Source organism: Jatropha curcas, chromosome 11 (assembly GCF_041381405.1).
Source record: "Jatropha curcas cultivar XTBG-Jc1 chromosome 11, XTBG_Jcur_1.0, whole genome shotgun sequence".
Lineage (NCBI taxonomy): Eukaryota > Viridiplantae > Streptophyta > Magnoliopsida > Malpighiales > Euphorbiaceae > Jatropha > Jatropha curcas.
Genome location: NC_143161.1, coordinates 6,214,388 through 6,242,309, shown reverse-complemented (window position 1 = coordinate 6,242,309; position 27,922 = coordinate 6,214,388). Strand labels below are relative to the sequence as shown.

At 33.7% G+C, this 27,922-nt stretch overlaps 4 protein-coding genes across 11 annotated transcripts; 1 reads left to right on the top strand and 3 right to left on the bottom strand.

Annotated features, from left to right (window-relative positions):
- Positions 1-1,076: 1,076 nt before the first annotated feature.
- On the bottom strand, positions 1,077-4,466 carry MDA1 (Mitochondrial transcription termination factor family protein). Of its 2 annotated transcripts, XM_020679121.2 has the most exons (5): positions 4,355-4,466; positions 4,179-4,254; positions 3,225-3,274; positions 2,877-3,092; positions 1,077-2,793 (listed from the first exon to the last, which is right to left on the bottom strand). In XM_020679121.2, exons 2-5 carry the CDS (start codon positions 4,247-4,249, stop codon positions 1,652-1,654), a joined length of 1,479 nt encoding a protein of 492 aa, XP_020534780.1. In that variant the 5' UTR covers positions 4,250-4,254; positions 4,355-4,466; the 3' UTR covers positions 1,077-1,651. The 2 variants fall into 2 exon arrangements, with proteins under 2 accessions (XP_020534780.1, XP_012070783.1); XM_012215393.3 differs by having other exon boundaries at positions 4,179-4,458.
- A 542-nt stretch (positions 4,467-5,008) lies between these two features.
- LOC105632902 (Ribosome recycling factor) lies at positions 5,009-7,526 on the top strand. Its single transcript, XM_012215371.4, has 8 exons — positions 5,009-5,339; positions 5,532-5,675; positions 5,765-5,880; positions 6,224-6,315; positions 6,543-6,564; positions 6,677-6,745; positions 7,106-7,174; positions 7,285-7,526. Exons 1-8 carry the CDS (start codon positions 5,144-5,146, stop codon positions 7,363-7,365), a joined length of 789 nt encoding a protein of 262 aa, XP_012070761.1. The 5' UTR covers positions 5,009-5,143; the 3' UTR covers positions 7,366-7,526.
- Positions 7,527-7,538: 12 nt separating this feature from the next.
- On the bottom strand, positions 7,539-13,492 carry LOC105632912 (ankyrin). Of its 2 annotated transcripts, XM_012215383.4 has the most exons (4): positions 12,971-13,491; positions 10,408-10,683; positions 9,783-9,920; positions 7,539-9,243 (listed from the first exon to the last, which is right to left on the bottom strand). In XM_012215383.4, exons 1-4 carry the CDS (start codon positions 13,268-13,270, stop codon positions 7,711-7,713), a joined length of 2,247 nt encoding a protein of 748 aa, XP_012070773.1. In that variant the 5' UTR covers positions 13,271-13,491; the 3' UTR covers positions 7,539-7,710. The 2 variants fall into 2 exon arrangements, with proteins under 2 accessions (XP_012070773.1, XP_020534437.1); XM_020678778.3 differs by lacking the exon at positions 10,408-10,683 and having other exon boundaries at positions 12,971-13,492.
- Positions 13,493-20,152: 6,660 nt separating this feature from the next.
- On the bottom strand, positions 20,153-27,591 carry HEMG2 (Flavin containing amine oxidoreductase family). Of its 6 annotated transcripts, none has more exons than XM_089716503.1 (18): positions 27,330-27,585; positions 27,166-27,205; positions 26,867-27,002; positions 26,531-26,596; positions 26,255-26,305; positions 26,053-26,109; positions 25,469-25,545; positions 25,306-25,342; positions 25,055-25,120; positions 24,705-24,745; positions 23,559-23,688; positions 22,805-22,984; positions 22,211-22,300; positions 21,549-21,672; positions 21,358-21,466; positions 21,179-21,253; positions 20,744-20,850; positions 20,153-20,483 (listed from the first exon to the last, which is right to left on the bottom strand). In XM_089716503.1, the coding sequence occupies exons 1-18, from the start codon at positions 27,364-27,366 to the stop codon at positions 20,374-20,376; spliced, it is 1,533 nt and encodes a 510-aa protein (XP_089572629.1). In that variant the 5' UTR covers positions 27,367-27,585; the 3' UTR covers positions 20,153-20,373. The 6 variants fall into 6 exon arrangements, with proteins under 6 accessions (XP_089572629.1, XP_012070734.1, XP_037494297.1 ...); XM_012215344.4 differs by having other exon boundaries at positions 22,226-22,300; positions 27,330-27,580; XM_037638369.2 differs by having other exon boundaries at positions 25,306-25,545; positions 26,859-26,988; positions 27,330-27,591.
- Between the last annotated feature and the right edge of the window lie 331 nt (positions 27,592-27,922).

The window sequence follows — 27,922 nt, the reverse complement described above, 5'->3', positions numbered from 1 at the left end:
GCATATCGTGATTCACAACCATCTAAGTCCATATTGCGATTTACAAGAATGTAATAACGGCAACTATATACAAAAAAATAAAAAACAAGAACATAAATGCTGAATCTTTTAATTTCGCTAGTTTATAGATGTAAATTAGATGAATCTATAAAACAAGAAAAACACAAAAACAAGATTTCGGCAAGGTACGAAGACACAAGTTAAAGAAGGTAACAGAAACTAAATTAGAAACTATAAATAAAGAGTTCATAGAAGAAGAAATATTTATTAGGGGAGAAAAAAAAAAAAAGAAAAGAGAATTAATGATATTTATAAGGGGAAAAGGGCACCTCGTAACAGATAGAACTCCTCTAAAGAGATTGTTGAGCCCCAATTTAGAAACTCCACTGCGTCTCTCTCACTCCAGACTGGGGGAGAAGGAAATGAAAGAGACAGAGAGGGAGAAGTGAGAAGGAAGAAGAAGAAGAGAGAAAAGCTGTGTGTGTGAGCTTAGAGGTGTTAATCAGCCTAGATAGTTGGGTGTAACATTATTGTCGGAGGTCTTAGTAAAATGTTTCTCATGTAAGTCCACCATCTTTCTCTATGTATAGCTCCCGCCTTCTGGGGCTCAAGACTCAAGTTCATAGATGCGATGTCGTTTACGATTTAATTTTCTTTCAAAAAAAAAAAAAAAAGAACTTGGTTTTATTGGATTTTCTGCCACCAAGCCAGTTATTCTTTTTCATCAAATAAAGAAATATTCTATTAATTTCAGTAATACAATTATCTTCTCATTCACAGTATTAAAACCAAAAGCCATAAGCTAAGACTAAGCTGGTTTGGTTAAATTGGAATCAGAGTGGTTCTATCATTAGACCAGCTAAAGCTGGTTTGGTTCTACAACTGGTTGAGTTTCGATTCAATAAGGACTAGAGTCTATAAGACGGTTTGGAACTAGGTCAAACCATGTCCTAGCTGAAACATAAAGCCTAGTTTCTATTTTGCCAAAACCAAAAAGGGTTCATATAGGGGGTTAATGGATTTAAGAACAGTGCTTAAAGGGTAATGATCTTCAGAAAAAAAATTATACAACCAAATAGGCAAAATAGCAAGGCACCAACTATATAATTAACTTTTTTAATACATAATTCAATTTCAAGTCAAAATTTATCGTTTTTATAATTAAAAAAAATAATAATTTTGAGCTACCCAAAGATCAATTCAAATTCATTTACAGTCCTTTCCAAATCCATTTTCAGTCAGATATTAGGAGCAGATAAGCTTGCATGATCAACAGAACTATCTCATGCTATAAAAATTGACTGCAGACTTTTCTAACGGGAGATATGTTGTTTCCATGCAGCTCAAAATTCCCCTGAAGCACTTGCATTAAAACTTAAATCAACTCTCAGTACCCACAATACCATTTTGCACCAAAACATCTACTCTTTCAGTTCCTCCTGCTATGGAGCTGGTAAAGGCGACAACCACCCTGTTCTGCAAATTTTGTGAACTCAACTGATTAAAGTGACATGCCCTCAGCTAAGGAAATTTAACCAGTTGGGTGTGCCTCAGACATGCTCCATGTTGCAACAATGCATTTACCCATTCATCACTAACACATATGCTGAATAAGAGTATCGATATGTATTCTGCTGCTGTTATGCTGTAATTAAGTGTCATTTTTCAATTTCTTGTTGAAGACCTCACTGCTATTTGTATCATTTAAGGCCTTGTTAGAACTCATTTTCTTGATTTTCTTTTTCAAAACATCATCAAACTTACTATATGACAATGATAACACTTGGTTCAGCAGCAGTTTGACTCCAGCCTCCTTTACTAGTGCAAACCTTGGTTTTATCCTGTCTTCCAAACTGTAGCCAAAATATTGAGGGAATTTAACAAGTTCTTCTTTTGAATAATCCATGGTCAAAAAGAATTCCCACTTTGGTATCAAATTCTCTGTCAAGCTAAAAGTATACAAAGCTCCATATCTTGAACCCATAGTAGCAACTTCCTCTATACTGTATCCCCTTTCCAAGAAAAATTCAGTCACAGGCTTCAAATTGGTCTCTATACTGAGACCAAAGGTCTGTGGACATCGGTACAAAAGAAGAGCAACATCAACTCCTAGTGAACGGAAGTACTCAGCTGTAGGCCGTAGTTTGTCCTCCACACTGTAACTTACAATGTTTGGACAACGAGTTAGTATCTTACCAATGCTCTTTGCTGAAAGACCCATCTCACAAAGAAAATCTACAGTCACCTCAACCTTTTGCCTACTATAAGTAAGAAGTGCTGGAAACCGGAATATAACTTTAGCCCACCGTGTCTTGTCAACTCCTAAATTTTCTAAGAATGTCATAGTGGGTATGAGATTGTCAGACAAACTAATTCCACACAATTGGGGCCTTTTAACAAGAATGGTAGGAAGGTCTGATTTAGGTACCCCAAGATGAAGAAGGAATTCAACTACAGGCTTAATTTTGCCCTCCAAGCTGTAGTAAGCAAAAGCAGGGAATCTGCGTGTAATACCCTTGAGCTGCTCAAGATCCATACCAAGATCCATGAGATAGAGAATATGTGGGGGCAGCTTCCCAGCAGGACCACTCTCACTCACTCTAGACACAGCCTTCAGCTTCTTGGAGTCAAGGGTCGAATCAGATGGAGAAACAAGTGCAACTGGTTTTCCTTCAGCAGGCAGGTTTGGAAAGTTCTCCACTAAATCTACCAAAACACTTCCATGCTCTTTGAGGAGTGACTCAAGGTATGGAATAAGCGCATCCCTGATTTCTAGAGTTGTGAGCTCCCGTCCTGCAGCGTTCAAATTGATTAGAAATGGAACAATTTCAAATGAAAAGTTGAACTTATTTGTGGCCCAATAGATGCAATCGAACCTACTAGATACCGAGATTTATGAATAGAATGAAGCCTTGAGACAAGGTGGTCAATGAATAAGTCTGACTTGTTGATAGTTCTTGCAGCAACAGCATGGCTCAATCCTTGTTTCTTCAAGAACAAGGTTAACACAGCCTTGGCTTCTTCTTTTTCTGCTGCTAATAGGGTCGGAGGCACCACTCTCGAGCTGAATGATCCATCTACCCCAGAATCAGCTTTTATAATAATCAAAGAAATTGGTCAATGCTGTAAACAGAAAAGGACACATGCAAAGCTTTTTGGCTTTCATATGGAAGTTGAATTAGCACTATGAATAATCCTATATGAGAACCAAAATTAACTCTTACCAAACTTTGCTTGGCAAATGAGAAATGTCCTAGGATGGGAGACCTGAGTCCTGTAAAAAAGAAAGCAAAGTAAAGGTATGCTAACAAGTATGAAAACAGAAAAATAAAGCTTAAAAACGTCTAAACAACTTCCCAAGAACAGATGCAATGTTAAATATGGAAAATGTTAATCATCTCAATTATCCAACTATATGTATGTTAATCATCTCAACAAAATATACTGTCCCATAAACCAGGCCAACTGAAGTCTACTCCTGTCCAGTGAATCAAATTTGGACAGCTCATATGAAGTGTAACTCGTAAGCATCAAAATTCACTCAGTATCACATTCATGTTCAAAAAAAGGATCCAAAGCGCATAAGTAAACTTGATATTTCTATTATTTATTATTGCTTATATCCAACACTCAAATTTGCACTTGTGCCCTCATGAACTCAGGGTTCACTACTGCACCAGCATGGTCCCCTGAGTAAAAAATCTGCAGCACAAAGATCTTTCTACTTGAAAGTATTTCTTCATTCTCTTCTATGGCACCAAAATATCCTCCCTTTCAAAGCATTTTCAGCATGCCAATTCTTATCAAATGGCATACCCAAGACTAGTTTATTCTGTAAAGAATATCCATGAACCTTACTTCAATCCCTCGTTCTTTTTTAACTACTTCACATCATTCACCCAGTCATAAAGACAACTAATTGCAAAGATAATTCAATCTTAAAAAGAAAAATGAAAAAAAAAAGGCATAGGTGCTGAATCTTTTAATTTCACTAGTTTATAAACCAGGAAAACAAGAAAAATCCAAAAAAAAAAAAAAAAAAAAAGAATCACCAGAGAAAGAAGACACGACCTAAGGAAAGTAACAGAAACTAAGATAAAAAAAATATATATAAATTGAATAAAGAAACTATAGAAGGGAAAAGAAACACTTATTAGGGATAAAAAAAGAAGAAGCACCTTGCAACAGATAGAACTCCTCTGGAGAGATTGTTGAGTCCCATAAAGCGGATAAATGGGAATGCTTTCATCTTCACTGAAATGAAAAAGGGATATTTGATTGAAGAATACATTTGGCAGATAAAAGGAGTTCTGAACTTCTGATTCTTGAGAGTGTATTAAAAAAGAAGAAAAACCTTCTGTTGTTTTGTTTCAGGGAGCGACAAAGAGTTGAAGAGAAAATGTCTGGTGCTGGATATGTTGGGCTTTGGGTGGGTCTTCGATCTCTCTCTGCCAAGCCTACCGCTTAGGAGATGTGACAATACGCAAGCGTACATATATATTGCCCAACATCCAAACTTATGAAACGTCATCGTTTACAATTTATCCTTCCTTCAATGCTTCTTGAAAAAAACTTATTTGAGTTCATTGACAAATTTAACCAACTGAGTTGGATCTTATTTAATAGACAAATTTAAATTTGAATTTTGGGCTTGAAAATTATTCGCAATTTTTTTAATTATAAATTGTAAGCAAATAAAAATAAAATATATTTGGTGTCTTTTAATGAAATATAATAAAATATAATTATACGGGTTTTTATATAAAAATAATATTAAATTTTTATTTATTCTTAACAAACATTATTTAAATTTTATCCTAAAAAAAAAAGAACATAACATAAATTTTCACACAAAAAGAAAATAAAATTAGATCAAGCAAATTGCAATGGAGCCGGGAGCATTAAATTCAATTTTAAACAATTTACAATTGAAATATGCCATCGACAAATTTTAACATTTAGGTATAACCGACATCGTTTCAATCTTAACTCTGACTAGCAAAAACCCTATAAACGCCAAATATTGAACAAAGAAATCTAAAACCTTTCAAAATAGGAAAAACCCTAAACCTGAGAAAGAGAAGTTAAAGCTTAAAGCTTGGAATGCAGTTATAGAATCAGAGAGCAACAGAGAAAAAGGAAAATGGCGATGTATATGAGACGGGCGATCCCTTTTAGAAACTCAATTATGTTTCTTCGAAGCTATAATTCTATCATCCAAACTAGCAAAATCTCCCACAATCTCCACTGCAATTCTGAAATTGGCGAAACCCAAATTCCACCATCCTTTGATTTCCTCAAAGTCTCTCTTCGTGGCTTCGCCAAAGGAAAAAAATCAAGTACCCCTCTTTTATCTGTCTAATAGGCTGTAATTGACTGTATTTTGATCGATTTTGGCATGTGATCCAGTGCTTAGCTTTACACTTTGTATTTTCGTCTCGAAGATCTCAACTCTTTTCCTTTCTAATATAGTTATTTGTATGACTTTGTATCCAATCTCAATCGAATTCATGTTTTTATATGTATTTTAGAGGATGATTATGGTGGGGATACTGTTCAAGTTGCTCCTGATATTGGGCCTTCGGTTAAAGCAAGTGCTGCCTCGCAAATGGATGCAGCAATGGTCGCATTGTCTCGTGAATTGGCCAAACTACGAACTGGACGGGCCTCTGCAGGTAAGTTGACGATTTTTGTTTTATTTTAGTTCGTGTTCAAAGCTGGTTGCTTTAGTAATTGTAATGTAAATCTATGTTTGCTTTTATAGGAATGCTTGACCACATCATTGTTGAAACAAATTCTGTAAAACAGCCATTAAATCGGATAGCTGTTGTTTCAGTCATGGATCCTAAAACACTATCTGTGAACCCATATGACCCAGAGGTAATAGCCTAAAGACATTTTCACACTCACTGTTATTATTATTATTATTATTATTATTATTATTATTATTATTTTATTAGTGCTTGCTTCTTTATTATATATAATTTGCAACTGTATTGATTAAATTAGTTTTCTCCTTCTGTACATTTCGGATATTGGGATGAATTTTAGGCTAAGTTTATACTGTAATAATAGAATGCACTGTAATGTAATGAAATTAATTTCTAGTTCATTTTTTAGTTCATTGATGAAACATTCAACATCATACCAAACACAGCTATAATGTTTTTCTGTTCTTCCCTTTTTTAATTTTTATTTATCTATTTTATTTTTTTTTCTGCAGACGGTGAAGTCAATAGAGAAGGCCATTGTTTCATCTCCATTAGGGTTAAACCCTAGAGTGGATGGCGAACGATTGATTGCATCAATACCACCGTAAGCACTTGTTAACTCATATTATGACCTGTCCAAATGCAGTCCATCAGTGTCTCTTGATCCCTGTGGAAGCATTTTTTTGTACTAAAACCATAAGTTTTTATTAATTGAAGGGCGCAGAATTTTGTTTTCATGTCAAAAATTTCATACTACAAATGCCTAAACTTTTAAGATTTCTTAATTTCTTGGCTGATGTAATTTTTGTTTGTGTGCTTTGTAATTACCAGATTAACCAAAGAGCATATGCAGGTGAGCATATAAATCGACTATCTCTTTTAATTACCTATTTGTTCGTCTTTTGTTTCCCAGTACTATTTTATTTGTGCCATATGACCAACATCCCACTGAAAATTTCTATCAGGCTATGTGTAAGGTGGTTTCCAAGTCTTGCGAAGACGTTAAACAAAGTATAAGAAGAGCTCGCCAGAAGGTATGCCAATAATGTTATTTTGTAATTACGTAGTTATTGGTAATAATCTCAACTGAAAAGTTTTAAAATTCAATAACATAATGCTTTATAGTCATGGAAGGATAGAATATCTATTATCTATATGATCCAGATAGTAAAATTAAGGGTGCAGCTTATCTGGACCTTAATGGCTAGAACTGATTTACAGAACAAGCTGGCCATAAGTTTTAGCATATAAACTCCATATACAAATTTCTAATGAGTAACTGCATAGCCAAATAAACTATTGTTCAAGTTTTAGTGTCTAGGAAGCATAGTTTTGGACCGCACTGCATAGTATTTTATTCAATATTTATATGCACTTGATGGCTGGATTTACAGGCACTGGATACAATTAAGAAATCAGGTTCAAGTTTTTCCAAGGATGAAATCAAGAGATTAGAGAAAGAGGTGAATTTGGATGATTTTTTTTTTTTTTTTCCCCTTTCTTTCTTTCTTGGAAAAGGTTCAAGTTTTGCATTTAATTCTAATGATATTTGATGTTCTGAACTTCTTATCAGATTGATGAGTTGACGAAAAAGTTTGTCAAATCAGCAGAAGATATTTGTAAAGCAAAGGAAAAGGAAATTACTGAAGGCTGATTTTTGACTGTGATATTGATTTCAGGATTAAATTGAGACAACACCTTGTAGTTTTAGAAATATTTATACTTTAAACTTTAGAAGTTCGGAAAATAATTCAATCTTATTTGTCGAATGCATCAGTAATATTTTTTGGTAGAATATGTTCGGAAGTTCTGAAATTTTGGTATTGATTTTTGGGTTAAATGGGGCTACTGAATTTACTTGAGATGTGAAAAAAGGATTTACAGCTACCGAGATCAAAACCTTTACAATGAAAGTCACAGTTAAAACTACTTCGAGATGAAGTACTCCCTGGATGTACTTTCTAAACAAGACATCACAATTCATGCCACCAGCCTTTCTTTAAGCGCGATTAGCCATTCTTGTCACAAGTTTAATACCTCTGACCCACAGCTCCGCCATTTCAACCCCACCATTGCATACAAAATGCAACTCCTTTTTCTTGGAAGTCAATACCCGGAAAAGTCCAGGCATATCTGCATCGATTTTGTTCTTTCTATTCTTCCTGAAGGACGGGCTGGGCCCTACCTCAGCTTCTCTGCATATGACATTCCTCCGACTTGACTTCCCCCATCGGAATACTCCCGTCATTTTAACCATTATTATCTCCTTCTCATGTGGTTTTCCTTTGCCCCTCTTTGTGTGCTTCAGTACACGAGAACCTCCTAAAACAAGCTTGCGAGCAAGTTCATCTAGTATAACATTTTCCACATCACTTTTCATGCCAGCATATATTCTTGCAAGAGAGAGTGCTGTTTCGCCTTTTATGTTCTTATATTCGCACTCGGCCCCACTTGAGATCAAGAGTTCGCACATAGACCTATGGCCTTCCCTTGCTGCTAACATGAGAGGGGTGTAGCCATCCCCATCAGGGAGATTCACGTCATAACCTCTGCTTGTCAACAATTTGACAGCGTCCAAGTCTCCACGACGAGCTGCACAATGTAATGCATAGAACCCTCCTGCATTGCGGTTGCCCTTTTCAAGTGCAAATTCGAGCATCACTTTCTCAAATTGATCGTGGTTCTGGTTTAATTTAGACAAAGTGATTGAAGTTTCACCAGCTTTATTACATAGCTTTACATCAGCCCCTGCATAGACCAGCAACCGAAATGCTTCAACATGACCCTTTAATGCAGTATACATAACTGCTGAGAAACCATTATCATCTTGATAATCAAGATAAATCTCTCCCCGGTTGATCAACACTTTTAGGGCCTCTATATCACCAGCTTCAGCCGCAAAGATTAGAGGAGAAAACACAGAAATATCACTTGATGTGGGTATCTTTCCACCTCTAATAACACCGAGCACCGTTTGTTGAAAACCAAGGCTCCACCGGTTTCTTGCAGTAAGTGAACAAGCAGATTGACCGGAAACATTAACCAAACCAAAATCGACTCCAGCCATTGCCAATACTCTCAGACATTCTCCATGGTTGTATTTTGCACTTATCATCAAAGCTGTGTCACCAGTATCTGTCTGGGAGTTTATATCACAACCCGAGTCTATTAGACATTGAAGGATTGATGATAGGCCTAAACGAGCAGCCATGTGTATAGGTTGGAACTCAGTTTTCCGAGTTTTGACAGGAGACTCTACGTTGGCACCATTGCTCAAGAGCACATTAACTGCTCCAACATTACCACAGAGAATCGCATGATGGAGGAGTGTTCTTCCGTGGTGAGGAGCATTGGGGGAATGATATTGGAGCAGCATGCGCAATATAGTACCGGTAATTTCAAAATACTCAACCGCACACCAGGCAATGCCATAGGGCTCAGCTAGTCCTGCACCCACTTTAAATTCTTCACCAGTATTTGTGTCCCATGACCATGCTCCTAGTCTTACTTTGAGGTCTGTCCTGGCACCATCCTGTTTGATCATTTTGATAACAATCATAACTACCAATAGCATAACAATATAAGGATAAGAATCAAAAGGGAAACCAAAAGGGAAAAACAAATCGTGAAGGAGATCATAAGCTCTTCTTTTTTCATTTTTTTTTTTTTTCTTTTGTGACAATACCATGCGACCACAGATATAATTTATTTAGCAAAGGCACAAACACAGCTGTGCCACAGTTGTTGCACAAATATTACAGATAAATTTGAAATCATTTGCTGAATTAAAAGAGTATGCATAAAATAAGATGGTTTCAACAGTAATCAGTTCCCAGTAACCCAAGAAATTCATAGGTTTTGTTTGGAAAAAGCTGCTTGTAGCCAATAACAGAAGGCAAAACTTAATCATACAGTCAAAAGGATGTTGAAATTGTTCCATTTCAAATTAACAAATAGTTTCCTTCAGCAATATTTCATGAAAAAGGTTGACAGTAAGAAGATGATCAGCACATAAATGATCATTACCATTCTTTTAAAGATTCACATGAAAATAAAAGATGACAAGGCTACCTTTATCAACATTCGAACAACAGCAACCTGCCTACTGACAACAGCAGCAACAAGTGCAGTGCAGTCAGCATTTGTGTACAAAGAAGGCTTTGATGACAGAAGCAACGATCTATCAGTTGAATTGATGTCCACGCCACACTGCCATTGGACAAATCCATGTCACTCACATATGAAACACTGAAGTTATACAAAAATCATTTAAAAGATTGACTCAATTCCTTGGAAGATTTGCTCTTGAATACATAATAGCAGCAAATTCATTTAGCATGGTGCAGAACACTCCACAGATCCAAGGAAGGCCTAAGGACCTTAATTTCAAGAATGCATGCAGATCAAAATTCAGTGGTTCTCATATTTTGGCAAGTTAATAACCACCGAAGTTATTTGGGATGACATATGTGTCTGATGACCAAAAGAGTCTAAATCAAGATAAAAAGCAAAGCTCCATGAGACCCCATGGAGTTTGCAGAAAAATAGCAGCAGTCAAAAGAATGAGAACTTTACTTAATTAGCAGCTTCAAAATCCAATAATAGTAGGTCGAAATTATAATGCCTAAACTAATCTTATAAGGGTTATACTAATCTTGTTGGAGACTAGAGATGATTTAACGGCGTGTTTGCTTACTTTTGTGAGTATCTCTACAACGTCCAGAAATCCCCTGCAGCATGCAGTGACAAGTGCATGGACGGCAACATTGGGCCTAATTAAATCCGAGCCCATGAGCAGTTCCACCAGTCTTGCCTGCCCATGACAGCTCGCTTCAAGTAAAGCCTCCTCGCAAGCTGGCTGAGATGCCCCAGCTTTCAGTAAAATCTTCAAAATCTCTAGGTAGCCCTGCCTCACTGCTGCTGTTGTGGCGAAGCCCCTGAAGAGTTTCTGGTTCACGTCAGCACCTACGCCCTGTCATTTGCAAAATCCCATCTTTTAATACTTATGTTGCGCTCAATTTTCTTTGTTGCTTTCTATGAACAGACTAACACCACGCTTAAGCCATTTTCTTTGTTGCTTTCTTTGCTTAAAGTCTTAATTAAGGTTACTGTTTGTTCTTTTCTTTGCTTAATGCAAGTTTACAGGAAGAAGACAAAATGAGTACCATATTAAGCAAAGTGGTTTTCAACGGGTACAGGAAGCCATGGCCACAAACAGACAAATATTGAGAAAAGTACGGATGTGATAGACAAAGAAGCATGGAACATACATCATGCAGCAAAAGATACTCGTTGATAAAAAGGAAAGGGGGGCTGTATCATGTATATGTACTATCATGTACTTCAGATTCTGACGAATGGTCAGAGACAGCTCGATATGGGCCTTGCAGGCCAAGTTCAAATATGTTATTCAATACACAAATGGGTGCAAATAATGAACGGTATGCACAGAGAAAACTAGCAATTATACATGAATAAATAACAGGTCCTTCAAATTTCTTTCCGAGTTGCCCACATCACTGACACCATGAATAATGATTATTTTTGACAATTCAACTTCAGAATCGTGAATGTGAACTTGGTTTCACCATTGAGTGTAAATAAACCGGTCAGTCCAAGAACAAAAACAAGAAAAAGCCAAAAAGGTACAATAATTGTACTTCATATATTGGATTAGATTGTATTTCCCTTATCCATGGAGTTTAGAAAGATAAGTCACCATATAGAAAATTTATAATCGTCAGTCAAACTCTTAAAAATGAACAAACATGTGAGCGAGACACAGCATTAGGAAGAAATAGCCAAACTAACCATCTGAAATTGTAAGCAATACATTATCAAGTACATCACTGTAAATTGTGCATATCCTAAACACGGACTACAGCTGGATTTGATTTAGTTAGAGGACAAAAGACCACGAAAAAAATAAAAAAATAAAAAATAAAATAAAAAGGCACGGATCCAAACGTCAAAACCATATCAACAAACTAAGATAGAATTTTCGTACCTAAGCAAATAATAAAACAAAATAAACTGATCAGCACTCAGTACTCAGAAGCAAGAATTCCAACTAAGAGGGACTACTTAGAATACATGCATCATAAAGGCACTGTACATACTTACAGTACCATGGGGGAGCATGTGGGTACAAAAAGGATAAAAACACCCTGAGAATTATCAGCCACAAAGTTTACATATGAAATAAGATTGTTAAGCCACTTGACCGCAAATGTTAAAAAAAGAAGAAAAAAAAAAAAGAAAAAGAAAAAAGCATAAAACATGGGAGAGTTCATTTGGCAAGTAAATGTATTTTCAGGGAAAGCAAAACTTAAATTAAAAATTAATATAAAGAGCATAATCTCCCTTAAAGTTGGATTTGATTTATACCTTTGGGGAACAGTAATTGTCTAAGGCAAAAGTTTTTCTGTTCCAATTGATCCGTATGAAGCACCATCAATTATGGGGGCCAACATTAAGACAGTGAATCTTCTAAAGATATAAATGACATATGCAGCTTTAAATTGAAGACAATGTCTACGGAACCTTAACACTGGGAATCTCCATTTATTGAAAAAGCAAAAGGTCGAAAGAAACATTGCAGAACATTATATGTGAAAATCATCAAAACGATGCTGTTAAGCATAGTAAATTAAACACAATAAATTAATTGAAAAACAAAGCTTAAGCACTAAAAAAGTAGAAATTATAATTTCAATAACTAATTTTCAAAATTTTACCCGACAGAGAGAGTGACACTCTATTTGGTTGCTCAGCCAAATTAATAATTAATAATTAAAAAAATGTGAAGCTTCAATATTCAAAAAAAAAAAAAAAAAGCTCATTAAAACTTCTGATCTCTTGCTTTATGGACCACGAGAATTCAAAATTCAAACACAGTTATTATAGTTTTATTCCTATCTTTTTGTTTATTCTTTTTTTTTTTTTTTTACCTCCCAGCAGCAACCAAACAGAACAGGATGGTGACAGAGAATACAGATTTTGAGAGAGCAAATACAAACAACTAAGCCATAAATGATAGTGTTCAAAGACGTTTCAAAATCTCACCAAAAAATATCAATATCACCAGGATAAGCAATTATTTAAATTTCAATCACTATCGCAGCTCAAAAACAAAACACATTTTGACACCAGCAGTATTTTGAAAACAAGCAACAAAACGATCAGAAATGGCTAAAAACGACAGCGTTAATAAAACAGTTCAAATCTCAAGCTAACAGAAATAAAACCGATGGCATTACCAGCAATATCTTAACGAGAGCCAAATTTCCAACATGAACGGCGACGAACAAAGCCGTAACGTCAGTTTTAAACTCCTCATAGTCGACACAAACTTCATTCGGCGATTCATCACGCAAAACGACTTCACTCTTTTTACATCTCAAAGAAACGGCACCAACAAAGTTGACGTCGACGCATCTATCCGCGATGCACTCTAGAGCCAATTGTAGATCGCCAGACAAAGAAGCTTCAAGCAGCCGCTGCGAGACCTCAGCCTCGTAGTCCACCGGAACCACCTGCCTGCCGTAGAACACCGTCATGGTGATGGAAATTGGCGGATAACGGCGAGAGCTTGGGTGGCGTAAAAACTTTTGCTGCTAGTTTCAGGTAAGATTCGAATTCGATTCTTCTTTTATTTTCTTTATTTTTGATATTTAATTATAATAAATCTCTCTACAGAGACGCAAGGCTCGAGAGAGAGAAGGGAGAGAGAAGAGGAAGAAACTTGAAAGAAGTGAGCGCCAGAGACGGAGAGAGGGAAGCGTTTTATTTATTGGAAAAAAATAAGAAGGTTGGTTTAACTTTCAACAGCGGTTAAAACGTAAATGCTGGGTTGAAGTTGGTTGGTAAAAGTAATTTATGGCTGTGGGGGTCCATTTTTACACACTGGATGAACGGCAAATGCTGGTTTGGCATGTCCTACTCGGCTTGATTTGGGGGAAGAGACAGAGGGTGGGACGTGGGAGCATTTAAGCGTTGGGTTGTCAAATCGTAACCGTTGTTGGAAACTTAAAGTCAATTCGGGACCGTTGATACGATGTAAGCCGGGTTTTACCTCAACCAACTTAATGATTTTGTTTGGCAAAACGGATGGTTTAGCCTATGAATTTAATTGCACACTTTAACTTTTATTTATTGATACTTTATCTTTCAATTTTTATTTTATAAAAACTAAGTCTTAAATTAGCTAAAAATAAATAATATTTTTTTATATTTTTTGGAGGCCAATCGCGCCAAATTGACAAAAATTTTTACAGTCGAGAGGTCTCAAACTTTTTACATGACTGAAAAAACTAATTAGATAAAATCTAATTAACAATAATGATAAATTTAAATCATCAACCATAAAGAATAGACATATCTGTCATTATGCATAGAAATTTGTCATAGAAAGCAAGAGTTGAATTTGAACAAAAATAAAAATTCAGTTAAAAATTTAGTCAAACACTAGTGTGCATTCTTTGTTATTATCACACTTCAATCTTAAATTAGATAAGGATTTATTTTTAACAAAAATAAGAATTTAAATACTCATTATCAATAAATAAAAGTTAAAATAAAAATTGATAAATTCAATAACATGCTTTCTATTATAATTAGGACTGCAAAAACAGTTTGACCTATTTCGCTAATTTGACTAATTCAGTTGGATGGCTCAAAAATCAATTTCAGTTTGGCAAAATAAATTTAGATTTATTTAGCGGTTGATTATGGTTTAATTAATACTTAATATATCCAAATTAACTGAATTAGAAAACAAATGTTAGGTGTAAGTGATTAAAAGATTGTAAATGGTTGAACCAATTCGATTAAATCAACTAATTTAGTTTCACATATTAATAAATTAAACTATATCTACCTTTCAAACAAAAATTAAACTAAGATATAGTTAAATTTTACTAAATTAATACGGTTAAGTTAATCTTCATAATTCATTTCCTTGTCAAAAAAAAAAAATCTTTATATTATTGGTTTTGCTATATTTTTTAATCCTCAAAAAAGGAAAGTAAGTAGTGGGATCTCTAGTAACTTAACAAATATTAATCCATATTACACACGGATTGGAAATGCATGTTAGGCGTGTGGGAAGAGTTATTGGGTTCAATCTCCACTAAACACACATGCAGAAAGGGACGAAAAGCCTTTAAGCCTTGAGTCGAATTAGGCAATCCTTACAAAAAAAATGACGGAATGAAATCCAGTGCAAATTTTTAAGTAATTATGTGGCATGAGTATAACTTATCTAGACTCAGTCTATAAACTTATTCATACACAAAAAAACGAGGAGATTTCTAACCATTCTAAGGAAAAAAAAAAAAGAACAAAGTGCATAAATTTTTAAAAAAATTTATCATAATTGGTAGGTTTTATCGCTAACTCATACTCAAAGTTGTAACATTAGTAAGAACATTCTAGGTTAAAGATGATTTATTACCTTCGTTTCATAATACTTGTCACATTTGAAAAAATTATTTATAATTTTAAGGAGTAATAAATATTTTTTTCGATGTTTATCTATTATATATGACTAATAATTATTACTTCAATTTAATGATTTTCTTATAAAATTAGCATTAAATTAAATATAATATAATCAATTTACTCAATAATTTATTATAATCTAAATAAATTTAATAACTTTCTAAAAATACGTGAAATTTTAAATGTAATAAATACCGTGGCATATATATATATATATATATATAGTATTCACTTTGCTGCACTATCTACAGCTGTCTGTTGTTCCGAGTGCTTCCTCTTTCTTTGGCCAAACAGTGAGAAAAGATAAGATCATAGGACTAAACTGAAATGAAATAGCACTAGTCTTTATTATAGTTACTTGCTCCATGCATATTGCGAACTCCCATGTCCCGTAGTCAATACGAGTACTTGAGAAGCTAAGCTACCATTGCCAACATTGTCTTTTCTTTTCCAATCTCTTTTGAGTTTTCACTAATATTTTAACACAAAAAGAAAATAATACCAGACCAGAGATGGCAGAATTTTATACTCCTCCACCAAAATCGATATCAATTCATTTAGGATTACTTAATTTATACAAGTAACATTTAAAGTTTTAAAGTTGTCTTTCTTGTATTGACTCTCTCTTTCAATTATTTATATTGTTCTGCACCTGTATCAAACAGTGCAATTGTCTCTATCACAAAATCATTTACCTGAATAGTTATTTTTACCAAATATTTTCTTGAAGTTATTTCTTGTAATAAATTTAAAAAATTACTATCTACATCTTCATTTAATTGATATTTGTGTTTAGAGGCTTAAGATATTATATCATAAAATGTTACTCTCTCTTGCTCTGTTCGGCAACCGCTTTTTAAAAAATTAGGTAGTGTTTTGACTAATTATTTATAGTTAGAGGTAGAACATCCATATTAATGTTTAGAATTTAAGAAAATGGATTATAAAATAATTAACAGTTAAAGGCTCATGTATAGTATTTAGCTGATAATTAGTGAAACAACCGACAGCAACATAATTAACCACTGAGTATTAACATAATTTATGGAGGACTGTAATCAGTCAATTATAAATAGTCTATTAGTTTTAACGAGAGTATTTTTTTATGATATTAAAATAATAATAATAATTTTATAAAAACTATTTTTGTAATTGGTTTTCTATATGACTCTGCATCAGCTAAATATACACCATTTGATTGAAGTTTCCGGATAAATATCTTTAACTGCAATGAGGGGCCCACTAGTAATGCTGAGATTACGGTACAGCTGATGTACCAGACAACCTCTACCTTTGCTCCAGATCCGTAAGGATCTAATGGGCCCCCACTATAAGATATCGTCTCAGTGGCGGCTTGTACAAGCTGAGCCGCAGCCGCATAGCCGACAACGAGGTCGTTTTTAATAATCCGTCGGCCATCGATTATCGAGTTCCACTAGGATTTTATCACGTGAGGTACCGCACGTGCAGTCATGAGTTCTGATCATGTCATAAGTAGCTGGCTTCGGCCGGCGTTTCGCAGCTCCAGTTGTAGACAGAAACGCTTACGTGGCCGTCAAAGTATGGAAGATGGAGCAATTTGGGAATAAATAATTATACAGTAAAAACAAATAATACATCCCTGGAATAATATGAGACACGGATTCTCTAAACTAAATTAAGATTTTATTTTCTCTCCATTTCTATTTTTAATTTTAATTTATGGATTTCATTTTCAACAAGTGTTTTATTTTTATTGAATTATTTTCTCTCCATTGAATTAGTTTTATTTTTATATTCATACAAATGGGTATTAACATTATATTATATACCCATTTTATTTATAAATGTGAATTGTTTCAAGTAATTTTTTGACAATGAATATAAATTGTTTAATTTTTCAATTTTATCTTATTTATATTAAATACAATAATTATTTTTATAATTTTTTAAATAATAATTTAATTAAATTAATATATTTATTTTATTATAATTTAAGATTATTTTTTATTGCACGTAATTTTAGTTTTTAAGATGAATATGAGTCAAGTACTTATGAGCAAACAGATAATCAAATAGGCTAATCAATTGTGATTTGTGTGAGAAGCGAAGATGTCTCAAGTTCGAGTTTTTTTTACTATAATTGTTTTCATCAATTTGATGAAAAAGGAGAAGAATAACTCCATTAGACTGCCTAAAAGTGCTTTTTTGTTTAATAGATGAAAACATATAGTAATGGGCAGTTGTGGATATATCAAATATGATGAAAATAAAAATTTTTGTCCTAATATTTTTGATAATTCAGAAAAAAAAGATAAAATATAAATAATTTTTTAAAAATATCTAATTTAATTTACACAAGCATAATTCTGGAATATGATCTCCATTAAAGAGAGAATCTTGATTCTTGAATGTTGAATTTAAGGTCCAAATTTGACCCGATCCAGAATCAAAGGCATTGATAGATGTAGATCCTTCTTTCAGGTGATATTATAATATAATGAATTCATCCATTAATTAAAACATGGCAGGGGTTACTCATATTATTATATTTTATTTATTTGTGTTCATTTGCATAGTATAAATTATTTTTTAAATATTTTATTGAATTTTTTTTTTCTGAATAAATAAATAAATAAATTGTATTTATACATTGAAATTATAGTAAAAACAACTAACTCCAACTAACTGTTAAACTCATATTCAATTTAAATAATTCAGCTCGAACGCCCGCAGGTTATAGATAAAAAAAAAAAATATAACTTAATTATAAATTCAAATTTAAATCCGAACTCTGCAATAAAATATTTAAGTAGCTGAACAAACACTTGACTCATTTACTATTATGTATGCAATTAGAAAATTCATAATTTTTAAAATGATATTTTTATTCAAGCTAATACGTAAACTCATGTAATGTGACTATGTGAGACTCTTTAACGCTCACAAGAGAAGGTACACCGTACCGTACGGAACCGTGGCCAACTACCCACCAAATGGATGGGAATTGCATCCCTAAAATAAAACTAGACTTTAATTATGAACTCTCTTTGAGAAATTTACAATGCTATTCCATAATAATGAATTCAAATCATGCATGCTAGAGTATAATATTAACTATACATTTGAATTTAACACTATGTTTAGTTGAGAAAATGGTGAGAGGAAGGAAAATTTAAAGGCGTGATCAATAATTAAAGATAAAAAAAATTATTTTTTTCCCACTTTAATTATGAAAAGAAAAATATAGGATAGAAAGTAGAAGAAGTTTCTTAAATTAGAAGCTTTTCTTAAATTAGTGAAAATTATTATGGTCGGAAGCATTCGAAATCGAGAATTCCTACTTTTTTTTTTAATAGAACACGACCATATTTTCATTTGCCAGCTGTACTAATATCGTTAGGTTTCCTTTCCACTTCCTAAATAAAATAAAATTTCTTTTCTTACAGACATATGAGCTTACCTGCCCTACTATCTACATATACATACAGATAAAACTTTATGCATATACCTTCAAAATTTATGTACACCCATTCAAAATTCTGGTACATTTTTGTTTGGCCCATCAATGTAGACCCATCCACCTACATAGGCTGGGCCCCAACAATCCTGGCCCAATGCCCAGGTCAGTGATCATTTCTACTGTCTTCCTCAGATGAGACAATGTCTAATATTTAAGAATTGAAATCCTTTCCACTTAAAAAAAGGAAAATCAAGAACCAGAAGAAGATTTTAGTAGTCAAAAAGTGAAAAAGAAAGCTCACTACTTCAAATTTCAAACCTAAGGAATAAAAGAAATCAATGATTACAAATTTTGAATGGCTTTGGCGCCAAGTTTAATTATATATTACTAAGGATCCTTTGTTTTATGTCTTAAACTTAATTAAAAATTTAACTAACTAATCTATAATAATAATAATAAGGGTAAATGTGAAAGTTTATCCAATAGGCTAAAGTATTGGTCTTCTCATTTATAGAGGAGAGTGGAATTTCGAGTTCGAGTTTTTTTTGACCATAAGGAGTTTATAGGGTTATTATTATTATTATTATTATTATTTTTTATTCCGATCAATTTTACTTTCTTTTGTTATAAAAAAGAAAAGAAAGGAAAAAGGAAAAAGGAAAGGGCGGTGGTTGCCATGGACGTGCACTCTAGTAGCAATAATTGGACTATCTCCAAAGGATGACATTTGAAAGTAACCTCCAATTTTAAATGTCCAATCAATCAAAACAAAGAGTTGCTTGTATCTTAAAGTTCCAAAACTTCAAGCAAATATAATTTTGTGTCATCTGGACATTTCTTTTTAAGGTTTGCTCTCTTTTTAATTAAGATGGGTATTGGTAGCTCACCTCTAAAGCTAATCAACAATTATTTGGCTTTTCATTGGAGAAGTAAAGTAATTATTGCTTGCATTAAGAGACACTCTTCATTTTACTACCCATAATCATAATCATAATCATATACTCTTTGAACTTCATTAACATTATGCTAGGTAAAAAATTAATAAGATGTACATTGAGATAGTTAATTACTGTAATTAATTATTAAACACCTTTTGAAATACTTAGTTCCAAATTCAAATAGAAAGGTCTTGAATCATATCTTCCATCCAATCCAGTTTGGGACCAATATAAGAAAACATTAGAAAACTAGCTGGTTCTGCTTGCATTTGTTCTTGTGTGTCAATGATACTAGCAATTCTCACAACCTTATAGTCATTAGCTTTCATATCAAAACAAAATTCTGAGTTGGAGTTTCAAAAGTTCTAAGCAAGATGAGTTATAAATGATTGATAAGCATTGTGTTTAATATGCAAGAAGAGATTCTTAATATTAATTTATAACTAAGAAAAGTTACAAATAAAATAAATAAATATAGATATATGAATTGCCATTTTACAAGTGGGGTTAAAGTTCTTGTAAAATGCTAACTTTATGCACTACCATGTATGGAGGATAAATGTTTTTAAAATAAGACTAGCATTTCGATTGGTTTCATTGGCGGTTTATGGTTCAACCAGTTCGACTAACATTATAAACAACATGTATTACTTGCTTGTTATTACAGTTGGATTGCTGTCTCTAACCTTATATACAAGGAGGAGAGGGAATGCAAGTAGAAGTAATCAAACTAACCTTCAGGAAGACAGCTTCTTTTCCTATGATGATGACTTGACTTTGTTTACAGTATCTTGTCACCAGAAGAAGATTCCAAATAGGATATTACAAGATCAGCTGCTTTGCATCCAGAGGCTATTGCTTTTCCAACAGATAATCCTCCTTTATGATTACCTAACAAGTCATCATTTACCCACAAATCAGAATAAATAATGGTAAATGCATTTTACGCCATGGAATTATCTGGATCCCAACAAAAATTGGATTTAATACCAGTTTAATATTTCATTTTGTGCTCGACACAAGCCGTTCTCTTAATATATATTTTTTTAAATTGTATAAATTGAATTATCAAATCTCCCAGGTTGAACATTGTTTCATTTATTCTTCATTATGAATTAATATATTCATAGTGTATGTCAATAATTGGTTACCTGCATAGAAGAATCCAGGTAGATTTTTCTCCATTTCGTCAATTGCTTTGAGTACTGAATCATAGTTTCTCCCATACAAGGGAAATGCTTTACTCCAATAGAAATGACTGCCACCAAAAATAAAGCAAGCAAGAAAAGAATGGTAATCTGCAGCTCTTAAAAAATCTCTCTCATTGTGAAAATTTTCAAAAATTTATACTTTTTTTTAGAATTATTTAAATTATAAAAGTTTTAATAGAATTTCGCTCAAATAACAATTCCATAGAATTAAAACTATAAATGAATTTTTGAAGTTCCTGAAATGTTCAGGTATGATTTGTAAATAAATTCCGTCAAAGTTTTATGTAATTTATCTGTTCCAAACAAGCTCTGAAGGTTTGATTTCAGGAAGAAAAACATGTGTGTGTTTATATGGATTAAAAATGATTCATATACTTCACAAATGTGGGCTCCCCCTCTGCTCCTAACAATTGCCTAAGATCAGAAGTAACAATCTGTTTTAGAGAATCCCTGAAACAAAAGTTAATAGAGGATTAGTTACACCATGTACAGCATTTTTTTAAACAGGATAACAATGATATTTGAAGAAATGAAAGTATGGAAGCTTCTTTTACGTTGAAGCTTTTGCCAGTTCCTTGTTTCGACTCCCACCAATAAAGGTTGTATACAGATACAGATCATCGGGTGCACGATCTGGAAACATCATAGAGGAAAAGAGTGTACCTACCAACAGAACATGCATAAGGTGAAAACATGGGAAGATGATGCAACTTAACCTATTCTGTTAGTCTGAGCCAGACATTACCAAGAGTTTTTAGACCATTTTGTTGCTCCTTAGAAGGAACAAGAACTCCAAAGCCTTCAAGGGGTCTCTTGATATTCTCCTTCTTAAAAGTAGTAATGATGACAGATAGTGGCATATAACTCACCTGCATGGTTACATTGTGAAGATCGTATAACACATGCAAAACTTATTGTGCATAAAGAAGTTGTGATTCATGTGGCCACTTATTTTTGAGTCTGTATTTTTCTTTACAAGGACCAACTTGTTACTTGTGCATGGAAGCCTTTGCACTAACAAACGAGATTATGTTTGGAAACAAAATAGCTTAATCTAAAGAATTACCAGGCAGAGAGAATATGCAGAGAGATTATGTTTGGAAACAAATTACTTGTGCATGGAAGCCTTTGGCATTTTACTTCAGATGCTTCATTTGACATAAAAAATGTCTAATTTTTTATGTCTAGTTAGGAATAAGCCACCATTGGACCAGATGAATTTTATAAGAAGGCCATAATGAAAATACCAATGCATGAGAAGATTTTGTCCATGAGGATGCAAGTCTAACAGTAACAAATTTTGCTTGTTAGTTACTGTTTGTGCAAGCATTGTGTGTGCATGTTGTACCCTAAGTGAATGCTCAATTGTGAAGAAAAATTACAGCAAAGCCCATAACAAGCATTTACATCAGGAATAAGCACCTCAGGAAGAAAGTCCAGTGGGAAGAGGCTTCTACTTTTGGTGATCTTCATTTCTTTAACATTGCACAATGGAGCCTGAGGTAAAGTTCTTTGTTAGTAGATAGCAATATTCTTCTAGAACAATCAAATGATGAAGTGTAGAGAGAGAGAATAGAGAGCAGGAATCCCTCCAATTTCTAAAAGCAAAATCTAGTGGAGTAAAAACAGTTAAGACACAAGCACCCCTCCTCCGCCCCCAGATAGTCAAATTGGTTATTTGGTCTGATGTATGCATCTTTTGACGGTAAAACAGACCTCAGTCAACTATCATTAGATTCAACTAAATTATTGAGTTGGGAGAATTGTTAAATTGCGGATGTCCCAGTATATAACAAACTACCTTTTATCTCTTTTTTCCTATTGTTCTACTTCTCTCAATCACCCCACACACAGTGAGGAAACAAGTTCTTGGAATCAGCAACATGCCTACACCAGAGATCAGAGATGTAACTCATTTTTTGTATGCATGTTAACTGAGGTCCAGTTATGCAGTGTCAACAAGAAGACAAATAAATAACCAATAGTAGAGCAAGTACTAACCGTCATGATGATAGCATCATAAGTTGAGTCTTTCACATTCTTAGTACCCTTAGAAGAATAAGAAACAGACCAATTCTCTAATACTGACTTGTAATCATGATTGTAAGACAATGACAAGACCTTTGATCCTAATCTAAGCTCATCTTCTGTAAGGTTTCTGCACAGCGTGTTGGCTAGGGTCTGCGAAGAAACATAGAACAGAAAATAAGGACCATATATTTACTTATAAGCTGACAGCAAGCACAGCCTAGTAAAAATGTATAGCCTCCATTAGCCAAAGAACGATAAGGGTTCGATCCTTGTCATTAGTTAAACAATTAGAGCCCATAAGATGGATTTATATTTAACCAACAAAATTGCAGTTATCATCCATATGAATTCTAATCATATGTCATCACTGTAATTTCACCCCCACAAATATCAACCTACTATAAATACACTGTTAAGGATGCCTTCTAAAGAATATGAAATACCCTGCAGTGACTGATTAAAAAATAAGCTAAGGAAACTAGAATAGCACAATATGTAGGCTGAAAAAAGGAATGGAAATTGCTTATATAATTTTTTTAACTGTACTACAAGGTTGTAAAAAGGTTTCTTAGAACACTGATCTAGAAGATGAAATGAAGCAAACAGTAACCATAGCTCTGAAATTCTAAATTCCAAAAGTGATGCTCCTACAAGTAAAGATGATAGAATAATGGCAGGTATAAAGCATAAACTACATCTCCTTCTGAGGAAATCAACACCATACCTGCATTCCACCCAGAAAAGAAAAGGAACCAGGTTGGCGCTTCTTTCCTGCAGATGCTTTTGTTTCTATGCTTTTCTCTCTTTTAGTAGATAACTTTCCCATAAATGCGCCAGCTATAATCGACCCAAACCTTGTAGAACACAAAAACTTGGATGTATCAACTGGTGTTAATTGTAGACCAAGTATCATACATAAAAAGAATTTCATTCAATAACCTTTCATCTTTAATTTAATAACAGCATCTTTACTTTATTTATTATTATTATTTTTCAATATTTTGACCAACTCATGTTAATCAGCAGTACATAGTTTTAAAGCTATCTCAAAAAATATTGCTTGTATTGTTTAAAAAAAGAAACGGTTTCAAAAACAAACATTGCCATCAACAAAAAAAATGAAGTGCATACAGCCACCTCTACCAAATTTTATGTAAAGAGGTTTATTGATACAATTATGCACTCCCCATATTATCCACAAAATTCCCATAGCAATTCTGTTTTACACCTTGTTTCTCCCACTAGACACAGGATCCCATCAACCATTAAATTCCTTTCCAATTTTTAGCATAAGCCCAGACAATAACAAAAAAAAAAAGACAGAGTGTCACTAAAACATTCCTACACACTTAGATGGAAGAATAAGTTGCCATATGAAGTCATTCATTAACCTTTAATCATTTACTAATATTATGATTATCACAACAGTGCATACATCGTAACCATAAAATTACTATTCTTAGGCTGATACATGTGAAAGATGGTTGTCAGCTTGAAAGGAACCAAAACACAAAGATTTGGATCAAAAGTACTTCTACGTGCAAATTGAATATAATTTTAGTCCATACACATGCGCATGGATGCATGAAGCATGCAGACAGACACGACACATTGCAAAAGCGAAAAAAGAAAAGATAAAGATTGAAGGAAAGTCCTTGGCTTAAGCATTTAGTGGATGAGAGGGAATTCATCTGAATCATCCTAAACAGTTCTCAGAAGATGGTTTCCTTTTGACAAAGAAAGTCTAATAACATATGATTTGTAAAAGGTTGAAACTGGGAAAGAATAAGCAAAGTGCCACATATCCAAATAATGAAGCAATGCAAACATAGCCAACAAAAACAAATGACAAATACTGGCAGAGAAATACCGTTTCTCCAGATTCCACAGCTCTGGAAAAGAATGGCGCGCCTGTTTCAGGAAAAGATAATCAACAAAATTGTGGTGAAATGCAAAGACCAGACACCAAAATAACCCATGCCATAACTCATTGGATACCGTAGCTCTTACGAGTTAAGACCAGTCCATTAACACTAAAAATTACAAAATTCTAAATCATGAATAGTTTCTTTTTTTGTCATTTCAATATGAAGCAAATTACATGAAATGATGCATAGTGGAAGCAGAATTCCACCTATAAGTAATCGGTTTTAATAATTAATGCCCGTAAAAGAAAAAATAATTCCTACAAGTAATCAAAAGATCTGAGCCATTACTCACAGAAAGAGATTCAGGATCTCCAGCACTTGTGCCCGCAACAAAAGGGTCAATAAGATACTCAACAACCTTACAAGAAAAGTAAATGATAATGGAAAGGCGTCAAATATTTCTACTCCATCTTAGGACTTCAAAGCTCCTGAAGCTAAGTGCAAAAATTTATTAGTATTTGGACGAGTCAGAATTTCTGCTTGGATCATGAAAGGAGAAGTTATGCTTCACTGATTTGGTCCACAACAAAATGAATGCAATACCTCTTTCCCGAAATGACGCTGGAAAAACTCACCCACACTGTAAGATAGCCAAAAGTAAGACAGAATGCTGAGAATGCCAAAGATGATAAAGTACAAGCACGTGAAGAAGCCATAAAGCTTGAATGTAAGAAAGCCGGACGGCATTGATGTATTGATTAACCACCTTTCCTCAGTATAAGCATTGTAAACTTCTGAGGACCCAGGCTTCCTCCATAAAAATGGCTCCAGAATGATCTGAAACTGAAAGAGAAAAAAGGATGCTGGATGAGCATATCAAAAAATCAGAAAACTTTCAAACATCAGGTGGAATCTTATGCAAAACACCAATTCATCAAATATAAATCAACTAGACTTAGTGTGCCCATGTCACATGTTCTGTTTTCTGTCGAGTCATTTGAGTAACTGCTAATGCACAAAACTTGAAGCACACATGTTCAGCTTTGCCAACACGCCTACCATTCCACGTCTGTTTATATAGCATTTCAAGTTCACTAATCAATGCGCATCGAAGTTGTGGACAGCAAAATAGGGATCTTACAAATTCAAGCAACCAATGAGTCATTGCTATTTCCAGTCCCCAGAATCCTAGATATTACAAACTGGCACTCAAATATTCCAAAAGCTGAATAACCATAAATTCAATATCCCCAGGATTTGGAGGTTGCTAGGCAAAGGTCGCACAATATGCAAGACAAGAAAATCATAGGCTGGAAAAGTTTATAACTAAAAATGCCTGGAAAATCAAACCTTTGATTTTGCAGAAAGAATGTTGCTCGTGATCAGCGCGATCGGATTTGTAGGTATCTAGCACAAAATATTGAACAGAGTTTATGCTAGCAGTCAGACACAGAGTACTGTGTACATAATGAAGGTAAGTAATATATATATCCCTTTGATTCGTCAATAGCAAAATAAACTCAGTAACAAATATACAGAAAAAAGGATTTACCAGCACTGGCTTTCCATTTCTTACAATATACCGTTTGTTCTGTGAAATTGGCTGTGTAACAGTAGAAAACTTTCAATGCAAAAAAAAATAATGATAATAACAATGATAATAATAACAGCAATAAAAACAATTACAATTCCCGAAGCTCAACTTGAGAACAAAAATAACAACACTTCATACTATGAAAGAGTTTGGCAATAATGGTAAAGTAAAGCTAAGCACAGTAATTCTTGAATAAATGCTTTATGTTCAAGTCAAGATATTAAAGAGTCTTACAAATTGTTGCCTTTCTCGAAGCCCAAGATCATCAATCAAATTTTTCACCTCCACTTCACTCTCAGTCTACACAAAAGGTCAACATGAAAAAACTTACAATCAGCTTTAATTTTGAAATGGGTGGGCAAGAACATGGCCAGATTGCACTTGCATGCTTAGCCTAGCAATAAGTGCATACCCGACAAAGACCCAATTTGAGTCCCCCTCTCCCAATACTCAAAAAGAATCGAGGCATACTTTGAAAAGAACATTAGAAAGAGAAATTTTCTACTTATGCATCAAACTGAGAAAGAAAAAGACCATAATTTAACAACTTAACAAAGAATACCATTATACCATTGTATTTGCACCCTCATCCCAAATTAAACCATCACGAGAAACACTTCTAAGCTTCCCTCCAGCTCTCCCCTCAGCTTCGAATACCGTGACTTTCAATCCATGCGATTTCAGCTTATATGCTGCAGCCAGCCCACTTTGAAATAAACAAAATGAATAATGTCACACCTCATCATCAAACACACAGAACTAATACAAAAATGATTCTCAATTTTAAAATAAATAAATAAATAAATAAAACTTTACAAAATCATTCAGAACCCAATAAAAAGAAATTTGAAAGGACCAATAAAATTCACCTGACGCCAGCACCAACAACAGCTACTCTCTTACCAGAACCTGAAATACGTATGAAAAGAAAAATAGAAATGTGAATTACATAAAAACTCTCCTTTTTTTTGTTCTCTTTTGTTGATGATTTGAATGTTTCTTAGCGAAAGGAAAGACATAGCCGGTAACATACTTGGGTTTCTTCTTTCGTCTTTAGGAGCTGAGGCCATTTTCGGGTCACCTTCACTGTGTCTCGTCTCCGATTCAACTCACAACGGGTAGTTTTACTGTAATTGTCCGACAGTAGTGATTGTATGCAGCGGGAACACAGTAGATTTTACTTTTCTGTGGGCTTTTTAAATATGGGCCATCCCTGGATTATGGATTTCAATGGGTTCAGAAATTTAAAAAGAAAATTGTGTTTCAGAACGAAAAGCTTTCCTCTTGGGCGGAAATGTTTCTATCTGATACAGAAATGATTCCCGTGTTCAAACGCCACGAAGAGGGCAAAATTCATCTTTGGTTCAAAATTTTTTTCAGCATTACTTTTTCTTAAAGACTTAAATATAATTTTTAGGATTAAGTGGTTTTTAATAACACCGTTTAATACAAAATCAAAATTTCCCTATTTAATAAATTTATTTATTTATTTGTATATTGCTTAAAAGTTTCAATTAAATTTTAACTTAAGATTTACATTTGATATAATAAGTGGATGAGCTTTTTAATAAATTCACCATTTAGAATTAATTTTCAATATTTATGTTATTTGGCAATCAATCTTAA